Consider the following 18,901-nt stretch of genomic DNA (forward strand, 5'->3'; position numbering starts at 1 on the left):
GTGATCCTACTATATTTCTAACTTTCTTGGAAAAGGCCAAAGGTATTAATCAATTTAGTCAAGGCAATCATAATCTTTTGATTCCCAGGAAGTTTAAAAATAATTAATATGATCGTCTAGTGGGTGTTGTTAATGGCATAGTTCTATTATTTATTTTTTAGAACACAAAATTATTTGTTATTTGTATCTACTTTATTTGTATATTAAATGCGTGCTAACAACTCTTAAATCACCCGAGAAAAAGACGTCTTTCAGTAGACCCTGAAATTCGCATATTGATTATTAATACAGAGATAATCTGATTAGTCGTTATTCAATTATCTAAGGAGAAAAGTCGCTCATGTTCAACCTTATTGCTAAGCTAATGTTGGTAATGATAGGGACCAATCATCTTTCGGCACTATGCCCATTTTTAGAATTGGACCAATCGCTTCGCGCAAACACACTATTCAGAGATGATATTCTAGGTTAGTGACTCGTATTAAGAGGGTGTTTGGGTTTGCTTAACAGTATTTTTTAAAAGTATTTTTTCGCAAATCGAGATAAATTTTTCTACATATTTACTTCGTATGCTGTAAAATTATTTTTAAAATCATGATTTTGTTTCCATCCAAACACCTCCTAAAAATAAGGATGCCAAATAATTTTAATTAAATTTTACTTTTTTGGATATCTAATAAATCTAATAAATTTTTAGAAAACCAATAGCTTATAAATAATCTTGATTTGGTGTAACTGCTTAAATTAATTAAGAGACCATTGCCAAAACAAAGAAAGGAGCTCTCTTTTTTCTCTGGGCAACTAGATCAATCTGATTATCCGTGTGGTCTCTGTTTTGGGTCAATTGATTTTGGATGGAGAGACATAAGGCTAAAATGGTCTTTTTATGGGAATAAAGGCTAAAATGGTCTTTTAAACAAAAGGAAAGCTTTCTTCTTGTCAGAAAGTCACTCCAGCGTCGACCCGTGTGTACAAACAAGCAAGCACGGGACATTGAATTGAACGATGGACACAGATCGGATCCTTCTCTCCCGATTTTCAACGCCACCGTTTTAGAACGTTACCAACAACTTCTCGGTACTCTTTGTTTCCACTTTCGAAACGGGGAAAATAAATAAATAATAAATTATTAGATAACGCCAGAATTCCCAGTAACTATTTGCTCGAATCGAAACCAGGTCGAATTTGCAAGACACAGATCTCAGGTAATTTTTTTTCCTAATTCGATTCGATTTCCTTTCTCTGCCTGAAGCTTTCAATTTTCAAAAGAAGTCTGTTATTTGATTTCTCTCTCTGCTGACTATTGTATTGATTTTGATCGATTTTGTACTTGAGTATGTTCGTTTGAATTTTATGCTTCTCAGTTCTTTATTCACGTCATCAATGGTGGCGTCTAATCAAGGCTGCATCTTTAATGTTTCATCTTGCAATTTTGCTTCGTGGGTGGCAAATTTTGTAGAATTCATGGTCCATTTTCGAGATAAAAGGAAATTCGTTATACACACAAACCGGTTACCCTATGTTTTTATTTATTTTATTTTACTTTAGTTTTGTGAATCGGGATAATTGGGTGGAGTTACATGAGTATGAGGCAGTTGCAGTCTTGCAGAAACCGAAGAAAGGTATAAAATTTTAGGGGAAAATATTTAGAAGATGTCAAAGTTGGAAACATGTTCAAAAACTGATCTGCTGGGGAAGGATCGGTCCAATTAAGTAACGCCTTGTTTCGAGGACATGGATGAATTCCGAAGGAACCAATGTTCAGCAGAAGAAAAAAAATTTCGTTCTTTCCCGGAAAGGCCCCCACAACACTTATATTTCCTGCACGTCTTTGGGGATGTGCAGGGTATGTTCATCTTTGCTTCTCTTTTGGGCATATCAGTTTGCCGATATTGCTAGGTTCTGCTTGCCTTTAGGGCTTAATGATCAGAATAAGCAATGAGATAGTGTTGAACACCATGTTGAGACTTGAGAACAAGGGTAAGCCCCCAGAGAACCAGTTTTCCGTTCCACATTATTCATTTTTGCCAGCAAAACCCCCACACAGCAATACTCATAGTAGAAGGTGACTGGATGGACAGCTTTGCTTCTCGTTCAGATCTGAGTCTGTAGATATAACTGGCTTCTATTCCCTTTTTTGGCCTAATGGTGGATCACTTAGGTTTAGAGGAAAGAATTATCTATTTCGGCTGATCAGGGCTTCATACAATGAACAAACTTTAACTAGCTGTTAATAGTTACTTCCTCTGTCTCTTATTATAAGATCTAATTTTTTGAATGGGTTTGTCTCTTTTTATAAGATCCTCTTTGATTTTTTCTAAACATTTAATGCAGTATTACTTATTTTACTTCTAATTTAATGTATTTCATGCATTCTCTTTCTTCATTCATCTCACTATTACCTTCTCACATTTATTCATTTATATATAAGGGTATATTTGGAAAAAAACTGCTTTTGCTGCATATTAATTGCTTTTAACTAATTTTAACTATTTTCTTAAATTGCGTAATTTAGTTAAAAAGATCTTATAATAAGGGATGGAGTAATATAATTTGAGACTAGCTGACTCTGGATTGCTGTCATTTTCTGGCACTTGGTAGTCCACAGATAAAGTCACGTAATTTTATGTTACTTACAGAACAAAGTACAATGATACTTGTATTGGGGTAATTTGGTATGCTTCACGGATCTTAGTAAATTTTCTGCTATCCACTGCTGGACGATGAATCTACTACTAGGAAAAGATCTATGGGAAATAGGTGGCGCTGTTATTTTGTTATCATTCTATAAAATTTAAGCAATGGCACTAGTGTATTTGATTGAAATTGTTATAGGTCTCTGGTGGCAAGTGATGATTCAAAGTTTTCAAGTTTACTTATTGGTCATGTTTTATGATTTATCTCTCATAAGTTCTTCATGCTTCTTAGTTGCTAATGGTAGGTCATATGAAACTTGGAGCGAATGTTTCCTTTCCTGTTTCCTCCATCTCTAATATCCCATAGAACTCATGATTTGTGAAAAATTTTATGGCTTCAGCTGAGTTAATGTCTTTGAATTGACCCTCTGATCCCAAATCAAGAATGTAACAAAAATTGAGAACTTTTGCATTTCTTATAGTCATTTTCTCTAGCTTACCTGCTATCTTTTTATTGATATTTTTATCCTCAATCAGTGCTAAGCAGGCAGCTAAGATTATTGTTCGGATCAAAGAAATAAAGTACGGTGCAGATCTTTGCTTGATACTGTTCAAAATTTGTTGAATGGCGGAGAAATCATGCATCAAGCGCCTCCAGAAGGAATATAGAGCTCTTTGTAAAGTAAACCATCTTACTTCCTTCTTAAGTTGTGTTTAGAAGTAATGCATGTGCTAGCATGCTACTTTTGCTGTGTACCTATGCAATTATGCTTGTTTTGTGGTTTGTTTAGCTCTTCTTTCTGCCGTTTTGAGTGTACTTGTTATTGATAATTTGGTATAATAGCTGGTAGAGCACTGTGAGTACTTATGGCACACATCCATTTATCTTGTTGCATACCTGAAGTTTGTGCAATGCATATGATTTTCTGATTAATTGTTTGCATCCTTCATTAGTCTATGTAATTTAATATGGGGGAGCTCCACTGGCTGTTATGATGTATTGACTTAAAGTTTTCCTTTTTCAAGTATGTTGGAATTTTTGTAATATGTCAACTGGATAATGCTTAATCTTTATCATGCATTTGCAGGAGCCAGTGCCCCATGTTGTTGCTCATCCATCACCTAACGATATACTTGAGTGGCGTAAGATTGCCTTCCAGTGTTTCATTTTCTTAAACTATTTTATGTTGAATTTATGTAAAAACTAAAAATTGTAGTTGGCCTGTAATTTGTGAATATCAATTTTCTTAGCTGGGCATTGAAACATGTCAGCATGATGATGGATGTCAAGTTTTCAGCCACTTTCCAGATATTTGTAGTCCAAATTGATTAATTATAAAAATTAACAACGAAAACAACTAATTATTCAATGAGAACGGGATAAAAATGAGATAGCATGAATTAGTCTCATTTTTGCATGGATAATAGTAAAATTAAGTGGACATGTTTTATGAAAAAGAAAGAAAGGAAGGGAGGGAAGGAGGAAAAGGAAAGAGATGCTGGATTATATTGGAACTGGTAGCTGTAAATAAGTGGAGCTAATTGAAATATGATTAGATGAAAGAGTGCCAATTTCAGATTATTGTTCATGACCATCCACAGTAGGGATTGCTTTTTTATTGGCAAAAAGTGTCCAGTTCTATTTTGGAAGGCACTACTTAAAGAAGGCTAGCCATGTTTTTTATGAGGATATATTTTCAAAATGTGCTTTGTAGGTAAATGAAGACAACTTTTTTAGCTTACCATATATAGCTGTAAATCATAATATACCATTTATTTTTGCTTTGAAAGTCCCTGCACATGTGATTATGAATATACTTAGTCTCATAACGTGATCATTCGGTCATTTCTGCTAGTTAATTTTTAAGTTGTTTGTCAAAGTGGTTGATAACTTGATATTGATTTTATTCTGTCCTAATGTCTCAGATTATGTGTTGGAAGGAAGTGAAGGAACACCTTTTGCAGGTTTGTAAGTTGGTGAATTTTGATTATCACCACTTCATGTTTTCAGATTTATTTTGGTGCCTTGTGATGATGAATGCCATGATTTATAATTTATGCTCAATATTGGTCTAATTATCAGGTGGATATTATTATGGGAAAATCAAGTTTCCTCCTGAATATCCATATAAACCTCCTGGAATCAGGTGATTTTTATTTCTATAGTACTCAATTTTCATATTTGCTTCTGCTCATCTTGTTGATTGGCATCTTGTCTAAATTCTATATGGTCAATCATGTAGCATGACTACACCTAATGGACGCTTCATCACACAGAAAAAGATCTGCTTGTCCATGAGTGACTGTAAGTTCTTTTATCTGTTGAATCAAGTCTTTGATTGGTTCACAAAATTTTAGGTATGGAAAGAGAAAATGAATGAGATTGTGATGGGAAGTGTTTTTTTTTTTTTAATACCTCTGCATAAAAAGATAAGGAAAATGAGTAGTCATCGTTGAGCAATAACAACATTAGCATAATAAACATTGCATGAAACATTTATGTCGCCTTTTCTGCTATTCCCTTTTCTTCTCCCTGTCCATCATGATACCAAATATAGCCCAAGTCAAATAGTTTTGTGGGTTACCCATATTTTCCAATTTATTGATTTTGTGGATTATGCTGCCTTTGCAGTTCATCCAGAAAGTTGGAATCCTATGTGGTCCGTATCAAGGTCAGACTGATTAGTTTCATGGATTTCCTTTATGTGATTTTGTATGTGTTTTTTCTTCAATGGCTGCTTGACTCATGGAATGTGGTTTTATGCTTATTCACCGGTGATTGTCATCTGAGGAGTATAGTTGACGTAGATTTCTGCTTGATTTTTTTTTTTTTTTAACTGATTCTTCCAATATCTGTGTGAATGCAGCATACTTACGGGGCTTCTATCCTTCATGGTGAGTATCCTGTGGCTTTTTATATTAGTTAGAATTCTATTGTCTTCCGTGATGTATGCTTGTTTTCCACTAGCGAGTTCACTTTCACTTCCATCACTTTTGTGGGACACAAGCCTTCATTGAGCCAGGGCTAGCTCTTTCTATATATCAATTTGTTTTTATACATGTGTGTGTATTCAAATAATTGATACTTATTGATTTGTCCCGTAGCTAGTACCTTCTTGCGGGCATTTAACTCTTCTCTCTTGCAGATAGACAGCAGTCCAACGACTGGCAGCGTGAGCACTACTGCTGAAGAGAAGCAACGTTTAGCAAAATCTTCCCTTGCTTTCAATTGCAAGAAGTAAGTTATTCATACCAGCCATTCATGACAGAAAAGAAATGTCCATTTAATTGCCGTTTTGCTCTGAATTTTGATGAATCTAACTATTTTGCATGCAGTGCAACATTCAGGAAAATGTTCCCCGAGTATGTTGACAAGTACAACCAGCAGCGGCTTTCCGAGCAAGCTGCCTCTGAACAAACGGCATCTGAGGTGGCATCTCGTGACAAAAGTTCAGGGCCCATGTTGAGAAAAGTTACGGGGTCTACAGGAGAAGACATGAAAGTAGTAGATGAATTGAAAGAGGGGAGGAAAAACAGAAAGCAATCTTTACCCACATGGATGATGTTGTTGCTCTTCTCCATTTTTGGGCTTATAATGGCATTGCCTCTGCTTCAGCTGTGATCATGGACCACATAAGGATCTTTATGGGCGTGAATGTGGATCCATAAAGTGTCGTCCTTACTGGGTTTGATTCTATAAGCTACTTGCTTTTATTTTTTGGTCATGACTAACATGAATTGTATAGGGAATTGATGGACGAGAAGGCTGCTTTCTTATGTGTGGGCTGATTTTACTCCTTTATGTCTTTGGTGCCAGCTTCTTGGTGGTAAATACCAAAAAAGTTGCATGCTTGTGATGTCCCTATGAATCCAGTTTGAGGTTGTCTTCTGGTCCTGTTCTTGTTTAAATGCTTTAGTTGTTGTGCAGTGTATGTGCATGCAATGATCACTTATGGCAGATTAAGAAGACTAAATTATGACTGTTGCGTGTGCATACGCTGCATAACTTTATGATATTTCCGAATTTCCCTTCTTTTTCTTCCTACGCGACTTCTTGTAGCAGATTGCCATTGTTCTCGAGGGATGGCCTAGACTATTACTATAGGGAAAGATATCTGATTTAACTTAGCGTAACATTAGTTTACCTTAAGTTTCTTTTGGTAATTGGTATGTACAAAATTTAGAAAAACTTAGAAAAGATAGAATCATTCCCATTCTCTCTCTAAACTGTTCCGTTTCCTTTAATTGCTCCTACGGATGCTCTGTTAATATTCTAATGAAAATATAATACAATTCACGTTGATTTGTCTATAGAGAATTTTTTGTGGTATATAATAGAAATTTATTTTCGATGCAGTTTGTGTTCTACACATAATTATGCAGTTTGCTTTAAATATAATTGATAACAAATCAGCAGCAAGATGGTAGCTTACAAAAGTTTTAATTTGAAATCCTCAACATCAAATTTATCTGTAGAAAGCTGATAGTGTGCTGGGTTTATCCTGGTTTGGAATATTAACTGCTATTATAATAATGAAATATTTATCTTAAAGGGATTTAAGCCTTTACCATGACTGAAAAAATTTAAACATTGATCTAATATTAACAGATAGGATTAGCGGAAATACCTATACTTAGAAAAAAAAAAAGATAAAAACTAGGATTAGCAAATAAAAAAATCGACAATGACAAAAAAACAAGTTGAAATTTTGTAAATGTTGAAGAAATTTGTTGTCATTTACAAATTCAGATTTGTCAATACCAAATAAAATTGTGTTACCAAACCTAATTTGAAATTTGTAATTTTCAGTTTTTTTTTCTGTCATTCTCTCTCATGAAAAAAAAATAGACGAAAGCAATTACTCGAAAAATAGACGAAAGCAATTACTCACAAGTTAACCGGAGCCTCCGGGAAGTGTGGCATGTTTGTCGCGGCCATATGTTGAAGATATTTATTATAATAACAAATCAGCAGCAAGATGGTAGCTTACAAAAGTTTTAATTTGAAATCCTCAACATCAAATTTATCTGTAGAAAGCTGATAGTGTGCTGGTTTATCCTGGTTTGGAATATTAACTGCTATTATAATAATGAAATATTTATCTTAAAGGGATTTAAGCCTTTACCATGACTGAAAAAATTTAAACATTGATCTAATATTAACAGATAGGATTAGCGGAAATACCTATACTTAGAAAAAAAAAAAGATAAAAACTAGGATTAGCAAATAAAAAAATCGACAATGACAAAAAAAACAAGTTGAAATTTTGTAAATGTTGAAGAAATTTGTTGTCATTTACAAATTCAGATTTGTCAATACCAAATAAAATTGTGTTACCAAACCTAATTTGAAATTTGTAATTTTCAGTTTTTTTTTCTGTCATTCTCTCTCATGAAAAAAAAATAGACGAAAGCAATTACTCGAAAAATAGACGAAAGCAATTACTCACAAGTTAACCGGAGCCTCCGGGAAGTGTGGCATGTTTGTCGCGGCCATATGTTGAAGATATTTATTACTGACAGATCCGAGGATCACGGATCCACCCCACAATCATGTCTCTAGTTTTACGTTTTCCTATTTTAAATTTAGGGTAAAGTATATATTTAATTTTTTAACTTTATATAAGGTTTTAATTTGGTTTTTTAATTTTTTAAAAAAATATTTTTAGTCTTTTAACTTCAAAATTGTTGGTCTTAAATGATTTTTTATAACAATCATAGTTTTGAATATTAAATTTAATATGCTAGTATTTAGTAATATTTATCAGCATTTAAAAGCTTAATATCATTATTTTTATTAACAGTTTTGGGGTTAGAGGACTAAAAGTTTACTTTTTAAAATTAGGGACCAAAATAAAATCTTGTATAAAATTAAAAGACTAAAAGTACATATTAGCCTTAAATTTAAAAAACACGAATTTGGAACCATTTCCTAAAGCAAAAAATTGAACCCAATTAATTACACTGGGATAAAATTGGACGACTAAAGAGTACTTTTTAAATTTTGGGTGTACTTTTGCTCAAAAAAAAAAAATTTGGGTGTACTTTCGAAGATAATTCAGGATGCTTGTTGCATTTTTATCCTATTTTAATTTGAATTTTATAAACTCATTGTGCAATTCACATTTTAATAAAAATTAAAAATAATAATTTCTATCACAGGAATATTACTTTCTATTTGGCAGGGAACAGAAAAGGCAGAAACTCCGCATGTTCACCCACAAGACAAGATTATGCTCTTACGAGCCTGTTTTTTCCTCATTTTTTTTTTGGTCAGAAGAAATTTATATTATTGATTAAACCAAAGCATCCAAACGTTCAACCACAACAAAAACAACTAAAAAACCATGGCCCATCCGCTGGAACACAGCCAAAAAATACGGAAAAACTAAAACAATTAAGTAAAAGAAATTCTGCTTCAAGTTTTGCGCCTCCAGGCTACAATAACCCAATTTCTGTGAAGAGAATCCCACCATGAATATGGCTAGAAGGGATGGTTGTCTTCCGACTTGCTTTATGGAGCCCACACCCTTATGTGTCAAAGTTATCTTCCCAATTGCAGCATTAAAACTCTCTCTTTCAACAAGAGATGATGAATCATTCTGCAGATCCATGCAGACCTCTAGAACATGATACAATACAAAAAAATAGAGCCAATTGCACCCATTTATAATGTCCATATACAGAGCAAAATTGATGAATTCATAATTCCGAAATTAAGCATCAAATCTTGCATCTTACCCTTTCCCGGTTTCCCCCTTTAAAATTTAATTACTAGTTAAGGTCCAATTTTACTTTTAAAGTTTTTGTTCATAATGAGTATCTATAAGTTTTTTTTTTAAGGCAATGTCACCTCAGAAGTAACCAAAACATAACGATATCGTCCTACTCTTAGACATTCTTATTTTTACAAACTAGTTTTTTTGAATTTCAATTCAAACACAATTCAACATATTCAATTTAGCTTCTACCTAACTTCACTATTCCATAAGTTACTTTTTCAATAAACTACTTTTTCAATCGCTGATTCTAACGGACACATCATCCTACTATTAGGAATTCTTAAATTTGACCATTAAAGTCTCCTTTTTGACCCACTATTGCTAATGTCTTTTTCTTTTTCCCTGGAACTCATTCCCTGTTTCTTTCTTCCGTCGAAAGTGTCTTTCTCTGCAACCAAGGTGGTGCAACCCCTTCATCCCAACTCCTCCGTCAACTTATAGATCCAATGACAAGCATAATCCTCTGTCCTTTGACCCCCCAAGGACAAGCTCCTTCTTTCCTTGGGTCCATGCACGAGTAAGTTAGTTGGTTAGCAGGAAAAAAAAGAACTTAGGACTTAGGAAAAGGATATAGGATGGGACACACTTGATGTCAGCTACTTTCAAATGGATGTTCTATATATGCGAACGCCTGGTCGAGTCGTTTGTTATCCCAGAAACCAACTCCAGAATGTCGTCAGGTTTCAACGTCACTCCCAGCTGCAGCATGAACATGTAAACAATTATACTTGTATGGAAAACTGTGGCTATCCCTCGAAATTAAAAATTTTAATGGGTCTGATTTAAAAAATTTAAAAAGTGCGTTTGATTAATTTTTTCTACTCTTTTATTTCACTTTTTTTTAATTAACATTTTATAATCTCATTTTTAAAATTTTTAAATTGAGCTCATTAAAGTTTTTTTCTCTCCTCCTTTCTACTCCATTTCCCTCATACCAGACATCCCTAAAAATTCATTTTTTTTCTTTTTGAGTAAACCACACATCCCTAAAAATTCATTCTTTTTATATTAAATTCACAGGTTCAGAAAGTATTTAAGCTTGGCAGATATTTATGATCTTTTTTGGAGGCTTTATAAACATGACTGAACAAGAAGTTAAACATTAATGTTATATTAAAAATAGGATTAACAGAACAAATAAATTAAAAACTTAGGATTAACAAATTAAAAAAAAAAGACTAAAGCAATAAAAATTAGCCGAAGCCTCCGGGAAATGCGGCATGTTTATCGCGGCTACGCGTTGAAGACCCCCCCCCAAAAAAAAAGAATTTAAAAAACTTTGGATTTTGGAACCATCCCCTAAAAAGAAGATAATTCCAAGGGGAATTGATGATCTAATCTGAATCTGAATGTTTTAGGGTTAATGTTTTTTTTTAATCTTAAAGAAGCAATTACATTATTTGTGAGTATTTGTTTGGTGGAAGTTCAAATAAATGAAATGAAATTTAAACAATCTAAAACTAGTTTTTTAAAGCAACACACTGATGAATATGCTTATAATAATTTAGTCTCATAAAGGCTTTGATTCCAGATCACTATAAATTTAGTCAAGAACTTCACCCAAAAAAAAAAAATTTAGTCAAGAAAGGTGGGGGAAAATAAGGAACTAAAAGATTTTTTTTTTTTTAAAACCAAAGATAAAGTGTAGTGGTGGGGTGATTAAGTGTGGCCCCATAAGAGGGGGAAAAATTTTGTCATAAATTCTTAAGCATGTTTAGTTACCTTTCAGGTTTTCCTCTTCAAACGTTACTTTCAAATTTGTTGCCTTTCATATAAATCAGTATAATCTTCCAGGTGTTTGTTGCATCTGATCTAGATCTTTTTGTCTTTCCCACTTACTCATTAAATTATTCACTTAATGGGTATTGAAACACTTTAATTTTATCTTTCTCAAAAATCCTTAATTAGTCTTATGGGGTGTTTGGATAGAAACCAAACCATAGTTTCAGAAGTGCTTTTACGGTTTATGAAGTAAATATGTGGAGGAATTTGTCTCGTTTTGCATAAAAGTGCTTCTCAAACCATGGTTTGGAGGTTGCCAAACACCCTCTAAGGAATGCATTAGTTAAAAAAAAAAGAATCTAACAAAAAGTTTAACGTTGAAAATATGAAAGCTCATCCTGAATTTACCAAAAATTGAAGTGTTCCATGATGTCTGATAAAAATACATCTGTATGGAATTAGTAATTATTACAAGATTAATCTACCTTCCAATTCACGTCACAGGCAAATTTGAACAAGAGATTGTATAATGCCATTTCAGCTACTAACAGTTTGTCATATCTCTATCCAAGTGGCATTGTGATTATGATATCTATCAGAAGAGTGGTTAAAATTTGCCTTTTATGATTCAAGCTAAGAGCTACCAAATCCAACCCTAAAGAAGATTTATTTGCTGTAAAGTTTTCACGGGCCATTATTTTCCATTTCAGATCTCTTCACTTTCTTGTCCCCTCTCACCCCCTCTTTAATGCCCTTCTGTTTTTACAATGACATATTCTGAAATATTCTTACCAAGCTTTCTTCTTTTCTTATCCTCCATAGCTCTTCTGCGTCTCATTTTTTTTTTTCCCTGCTTCTTTCCGTAGTTTTGAATTAATATCTTCATAGATATCTTTGAGGTCAATGATGATGAAATCTCCAACACACTCAAGATCTGAGGCAAGTTATTATGATGCATACGGATTTGATCTGCAGGAGGACTTTTCTCAGGTACCATTCTTTCTTTTTGGTCAGTTTCTTTTCCCGGTTTCTACTCTAAACTTTTTCTTGAAGTGAAAGCAAGTATTTTTCATTTTTATTTTTGGTAATTTCTGAGTTTCTGTTGGTTTGATTAAGTTCTTGGAGGAAGCAAGAAAATATGAGATGACAGAAGCAAAAGTGAAGAGCTCATCATCAGTGCACCCAGAAGGTGGAAGAGGAGGGAAGAGAGAAGAATCAGCAGATAAAGAGAGAGAGAAGAAAAGTGGGAAGAAGAAAAAATCATGGAAAAGTTCAGTGATTTCATGGTGGAAAGCTGAGAGGAAAAGCAAGCCCACCAACAAGGACATTAGTTCTGAAGAACCGAAGGGTTCTTGTGGGAAAAAACAAAGTCATGTCTCTGGTCCAATATACAACACTGGAAAAGCTTCTAATGCAAAGAAACAATGGCGTCCCCATTCTGGTCCTCTCATCACAAGTCTCTTCTCTAAATCTTCAAAGAAAGAGAATCACAACGAGATTCCCTACGTGTGTCTCCAGCAAAACCAGCAACCAAATAGTCCTCAAGATTTTCACATTCAGAACTATGGTCCCCTCTATATCGTCTCTTGAATCTGCACATCTGAATTTGAAATTCTTAGGTAAGATATGGTGCTTCAAAGCCTACATGTTAGGATGCTGAAACTAATTCCTGAGACATGGCTTGAATGAAGACAACATATCCAACTTTTGAGTTTCTCTATCAGAAATTCACATTCTTCTAACAGAATTTTCCATTTTCTACTGCAAATTGAGTGTGAATGAATGTATTGGCTGTTGAAATGAGAATCATGTTTAATATGGTCATATTCAACATCGTATGGCTTTTTTTAAACTATATTTGAGCCTTGTGCCATTTGAAGTTATTGAGATTGTAGTATCTTCGTCACGTTTAAGATTTTCTATGATCCATAGTCATACCAAGGGATGGGTTACATGGAGACTCGAGAAAGGAGCAACCCCGGTGAAAAGCACGAGCCTCCTAACTGTTTAGTGGGAGCAGCTTTTGGGAAAAAGAGAAGCATGGGTGAGGGAGAAGGATTTAAATTTTACCTCCCACCATCAAAACAGAGTATTGAGTGAATAATTCTGTCTGGATTGAAAAGTTTAAGGGAAAATCTCAAAAAGTGACTATTGAATTTCAAAATGACAAATCAGAAATTATTACAAAAATATGTTGTTATTTGCTTTGTAAGTGTAGTCATTTTCTTTATAAGTGTAGTAACCAATACTGATTTGTCATTTTGAAATTCAACAGTCACTTTTTTTAGATTTTCCCAAAGTTTAAAGGAGGCAAGAGATTTGTTTTTGTAATCTTTGTTTAATAGTTTCTATGCCCTTTTGATGGAACTAAGAGGGAAATCATTTCTCTTTTTCAAAATCACTCTTCTTATTTATTCTTTTCTGTTCAGTATAATCAACTAACAATTTAAAAATACATGCTGATTATCTAGTAGTCATTGACTTTGCAGCTCAATTGAATAAGTCCGACTTGTCTGCTATTCTATCTTCGCTTCTCCACTGTTTCTCTTTGGTTTTTTTTTTTGCCAGTTTCCTTCTGTCTTTATTTATTTATCTTTAGATAATACAACAGAGAGGCTTCCCACCAATTGAATCACTCTTAAATTGAAATAAAAGGCTACGTTTGCACGCTAAAAGCACCTGTTGCCCAAAACATAATCTCTTCACTTTATTCTATGTAACTTCAATTTCAATGCTCTTGCATGGACTGCAATTTGTGTTGTGCAATATTCGATCCTATATCGTGATTTTTAACTTAAGTATGAAGTATGAATTAAATGTGTTTAACCAGAGTCATTACGACCAGAGATTAGATGAGTCAACCAACAGTTTGATTTGTGACGCAAGGATGTAAAATAAAGTGGTAAGCCAAATGGAAAAATCAAATCAATGATACAACAAAATTTACCATAAGGGATAATTTCACCCTTGTAAGACAGAAATTTTCTTTCCTTTTTTTTTAACAATATAAACACTTCAAGCAATCTTTTTTAATCTGCTTGAAGCATTATGATACAAATATGTTCTATAAGAACATGTTACAATTACAAAGAGTATGCATCCTTAGAAAGACAATGAGTCAACTTTGAGAGAGCTCTTCCTGTCTCTCTGCAACAGGAACCCTTACCTTTCCTCCTAAGGACAAGAAATCAAGCACCTGTCCGACACTAATTCTTCACCTTGACCCCTCAATTAGCATAATCTACAAGCCAATTCCTGCTCCAGGGCATATATATAGTAAAAGAATAATGAATATACCAATCATCAATTAATTTCTAGCTAGCTCTGTCCTCTCCCTGCTTGTTCCACATCCACAGAACTCGGGCTACGAGGACTGAACTTCATGCTTAACATCCTCTTGAACGACTTGAGCCTAGATGTCATTGGAGACTTCAACTCATCGTCAGCACACCTGCTAGTAGAAGGTAAAGATGATGGATTCGTTTCTCTTGGTATGTCAATCACCAACATTCCATTACGTCTGTTGTTATTGTTACTACTGCTACAACTATCTGCTGCCGCTGATGATGAGGACGAAGGTGCCTCAATAGAAGGACCTGCGCCAATAGAATTTACTTGGATCTGATTTCCCCAAATCAAAACATTTGTGGGGAAATTTGCAGACTCTAAATCAACCTCGCTCATAGAGTCTGAACTTTCTGAGTCTGATGACGGACTATAGATGTCTGAGGTATTTCCTCGAACACCTGAACTATTATTGGATTCAGAGGACTCAGAAGCGACCGGGTTCCTACAAAGTGGACAGGTAGAATGGGATTGGAACCACATATCAATGCATTCTACGTGAAACCCATGATTGCATTTGGGTAATATCCTTGCTTTTTCTCCATGAGCGACCTCGCTGAGACAAACTGCACACTCCAAACCATCTTTGAAATCCTCTGGTCGGTATACCAATACAGGCAAGGACCTAAGGACTTCTGGGTCAAGCCCACGTCTCTGGACGCCGTAAATAGCGGGGTCTTGTCCTGGTGCGAAGACAAAGCGGCGGCGGCGGCGGCTGCTGCGGCGGCGGGTGGTGGTGCTGCTCCCTTCAGTGTTCCACCAGAACCATTTGGCGTAGAGATGGAGGAAACAGACAACCACAATCACGAAAAAGAGGAATATTATAGCTACGACCATGATCTTTCCAGTTAATTCCAGCCCCGGAGAGTCACGCGAATTGTCATCTGTTCCTGCCCAACCACCCATGGATCCAGAAACACACGCAGAAATTCAAAACCCAGATTATACCTCACCCTGAAATCTCAGAATACTGCAGAAGAAAGAAATCCAGAGAAGGTAGTGGTAGAGAGGAGAAAGGAGGTTTAAATGCAGGAATGAGAATGGAAGTCAATGAATTTGAGGAAGCGATAAGCGAGGAGAAGAGGAAATTGTATTTGAACTTGAATGGAGAGGAGACTTGAAGATTATATAAGTAAAAGGGGAGGAAGAGGAAGACAAATACGTAAGAGAAATTAAAGGAAGAACCGAAGAACCTCCACATTGGACTGGAGACTTTGGACTTCAAACTAGTTAACTGCGCAAGCAACCAAAGATAGAAAAGAAATACAAACACGCCGTTGGAAATATTCAAACCGTCTCGAGTAGCTTTCTGCGAAGTAATTACATGGAAAGCTGCAAAAAACGAAGAAGTAATTGTATGGAAAATTCGGCAACCAACATATATATATATATATATATATATATATATATATTTCTCACTAATCAACAATCATTTTTTCATAATCATCAATTAATTTAGAATTTATATGAAATTTCCAACACGAGGATTATTATCATATAAAATTTCACATAGGAGTTATCTGTATTTGCAAAAATCACTCCTAAGTCTCATACAGCTACACCGTAAAATAATTTTAAGATCTTTAAAAATTATTAAATTACTGCGGAGTTTCAATTATAAATAAGTTTCAGTTATAGATTGTTAAATTCAATGAATAAATACACGCAAAACTATATAATTGTCAATTTCATAACATTAAGCGTTAATTTCTGACATAAAATTGTTAATTCTGATAGATTAATTGTCAACAGTGTTATTCATATAAAGTTGTTAATTTCCTATACTAAATTTTTTAATGTTAAAGTTTAGTACGACATTTGTTAATCTTAAAGTTTAGCATGACATTAACCTTATCATTAACAACTTTTGTATATAAAATTAATAACTTTAATATAGAAAATTTGTTGTCTTTGTAAATATATAGTATTTTTTTAAAGCAAAAAATAAAATATTCTCTCATTTTAGGGAAAAAGAACTAAATGAGTTTATCTCAAGACTTATTGATTATTATTGTGTGTTTCAAGATTTAAAAAATTATTTATAGAGACACTTATACGAGTAATAAGATTTTTACATCGATTAATAATTTTAATTTACATCCTCGTAAAGGTAGCATGGGTTGCATCTTTATCAACTAGACTAACCTTTTTTAATAAAACAAAATATTCATTTTGATTAATTGCAATTTAACCTTAACTTAGTTTTCATTATATTTTAATTTACATGGATTAATTGTAGATCTGTTCTTTTTTTGACTTGTGTTAGCAGATGCTGATGCAAAAAAGGGGCAGCTTTTCGTCAATAAAAAAGAAAAACTAAAGTCAATGCTTATATGGAATAGTGGCGAAGATCACTTTGACTGGCATGATAAAAGTAATAATAAGAAAATTATTTATATAAATCCATGACATAATTTAAGAAGTTAATATATAATTTAGAAAAAAACTTAATTTCAAAGCAAATTCCGAGTTGGTCAGTAACAGTAAAACAAAATTAAATTAATCTACTCAAACGCTGTTGACCGCAAAAAAAAAAAAAAAAAATCCAATGTCAAAATATAAGTGCTTGCTGGCTACCTGTCCACGCCCTCCTCTGTGGACTCTTTGCCATACTCGTCATTGCTTATTAATTAAGTATAAAACTATAAATATTTTCATTAAAATTATAATTTTTTATTTTTAAAAGGGGTTAATATAATTTTGTCCTTCAAATTTGTCTTCATTTTGGTTTTGGCTCCTCAAGTTTCAAATTTTAGATTTTGATCCTTCAAGTTTTTTTTATTTAAATTACTGGTCTTTATAAATCAATAAAAATTTAGACTATTTTGCCTTTAGAATGACCAAAACATATGTTTTGAAATTTAAGGGATTAAAACCAAAATGAAGACAAATCTGAAAGACCAAAGATTATATTAATCCTTTTAAAAGTTATATAAAAGATTCTATGAAAATAGAAATTTATTTCATATTTGGTTTAATTTTTTTTTTTAATTTATAAACAAAATATACTTAATTGAATCTTTATTAAGATATATTTTTAATGGAAATATACATATACATATACATGTAGGATAATTCATTTGAACAAGAAAACGGAAATTTTTATATAATTTTGACTAAAATTATTCTGTATAATTACCTCTTAATTGAAAAAAGAGGCTGCTAGTTGATTTTTTTTTTTTTAAAAAAAAGGCGGCTGCTATTTATGCGGGATAATGAAACTTCTTGTATCTTTCTTCGGGGACACGGCCACCAGCTTCAAGTTCAAGCTCTGAAAGTGACTGATATTTGATATTCTGTTTAACAACAACAACAATAATACAAGATTCAAATTAAAATACTAAAATGGTATCATGTTGCATAGAAGCAAATTAAATACTACCTCCGGTCCTAATTATAAGACCCAGTTGACTTATTTGAGGAGATTAAGGAAGTAAGTTAAGTTAGTTATTTGTAATAAATAAGTGTTGTCATTCCTAAAATATCCTTACTAATTAAGTGTACTGGCTAGAATTATCATTACTAGAAGGACTATCTTGGAAAAAAATTCATAAATATGAGAGAAAAAAATAGATTGGGGTCTTATAATTAGGACCAAACAAAAAGTTAAACGGGGTCTTATATTAAGGACCGGAGGTAGTATGTTACTTGTATGTTCTTGTATATATGTGTGTATTTGGAATCTTTTGAATGACCTCTTTCTTTGCCTTGATGCTCAAGAAATAGTAGCCACGCAAGCCAAGCCAACTCCATGCTGCGTAAATTTTTCTCAAGAAAAGATAATTCAAAAACTATAAATTCGCTTGACTTGTTTATATATATATATATATATATATATGGATTGACGATTGAATATTTAAATAATAAATTATGATCGAATTTATTTAATAAATTAAAATAATCTTGCTGAGTTGAATAGTGTGGTGACTTAACTGCTTATTGATCTCCAAAATCCAGAAGTTACCTCACTACTTATCAAAAGCAAAAAAACCAAAAAGTGATGGTAAAATTACTGAGAAGTCTTGCAAGCATGAATGAAAAATCCACCTAATATCTCTCAACATATATAAATCAATATATATAACTCATAAATATAGCTACTAAAGTATACATTTTTTGAAGTACCTAAATTTCATCAACATCATCTTGAAATGTTCAGCTATAATTTGAAATTAGAAGTACACCTCCTATAAATGATATATTGCTCCGTATCATTTGATTTTATATTTATAAGTCATATCATTAATTTTTTTAAACATAAGTGTACAGTTTTACCTTTTATGTATTATTGTAGATTGTTATATATTAAATACGAGTAGAGTTAAAATGTTGTTAAATCTTAAGACATATAGAGTTGATATAATTTTTTTTTGTTTTGTTTTACTTTCGGTGAGGTACTAGAAATGATTTATATAT

General features: G+C 33.2%; 3 protein-coding genes across 4 annotated transcripts; 2 read left to right on the top strand and 1 right to left on the bottom strand.

The window, feature by feature from the left end:
* Positions 1-974: 974 nt before the first annotated feature.
* Positions 975-6,863, top strand: LOC114711902 (ubiquitin-conjugating enzyme E2 34). 2 transcript variants are annotated; one of them, XR_003737176.1, is made up of 11 exons: positions 975-1,205; positions 3,174-3,318; positions 3,725-3,779; positions 4,563-4,601; positions 4,720-4,783; positions 4,880-4,941; positions 5,269-5,308; positions 5,504-5,531; positions 5,783-5,874; positions 5,973-6,322; positions 6,454-6,863. XR_003737176.1 is itself a non-coding variant. In XM_028896326.1 (10 exons), the coding sequence occupies exons 2-10, from the start codon at positions 3,262-3,264 to the stop codon at positions 6,256-6,258; spliced, it is 723 nt and encodes a 240-aa protein (XP_028752159.1). In that variant the 5' UTR covers positions 975-1,205; positions 3,174-3,261; the 3' UTR covers positions 6,259-6,350. The 2 variants fall into 2 exon arrangements, 1 of the variants encoding a protein (XP_028752159.1); XM_028896326.1 differs by lacking the exon at positions 6,454-6,863 and having other exon boundaries at positions 5,973-6,350.
* Positions 6,864-11,820: 4,957 nt separating this feature from the next.
* Positions 11,821-12,990, top strand: LOC114711946 (uncharacterized). The gene is made up of 2 exons (XM_028896382.1): positions 11,821-12,130; positions 12,257-12,990. Exons 1-2 carry the CDS (start codon positions 12,044-12,046, stop codon positions 12,728-12,730), a joined length of 561 nt encoding a protein of 186 aa, XP_028752215.1. The 5' UTR covers positions 11,821-12,043; the 3' UTR covers positions 12,731-12,990.
* A 1,155-nt stretch (positions 12,991-14,145) lies between these two features.
* On the bottom strand, positions 14,146-15,659 carry LOC114711937 (RING-H2 finger protein ATL60-like). The gene has a single exon (XM_028896372.1). It carries the CDS (start codon positions 15,389-15,391, stop codon positions 14,459-14,461), a length of 933 nt encoding a protein of 310 aa, XP_028752205.1. The 5' UTR covers positions 15,392-15,659; the 3' UTR covers positions 14,146-14,458.
* Between the last annotated feature and the right edge of the window lie 3,242 nt (positions 15,660-18,901).

This window comes from Neltuma alba, unplaced genomic scaffold (genome assembly GCF_004799145.2).
Source record: "Neltuma alba isolate B1F8T4 unplaced genomic scaffold, ASM479914v2 tig00011322_pilon, whole genome shotgun sequence".
Lineage (NCBI taxonomy): Eukaryota > Viridiplantae > Streptophyta > Magnoliopsida > Fabales > Fabaceae > Neltuma > Neltuma alba.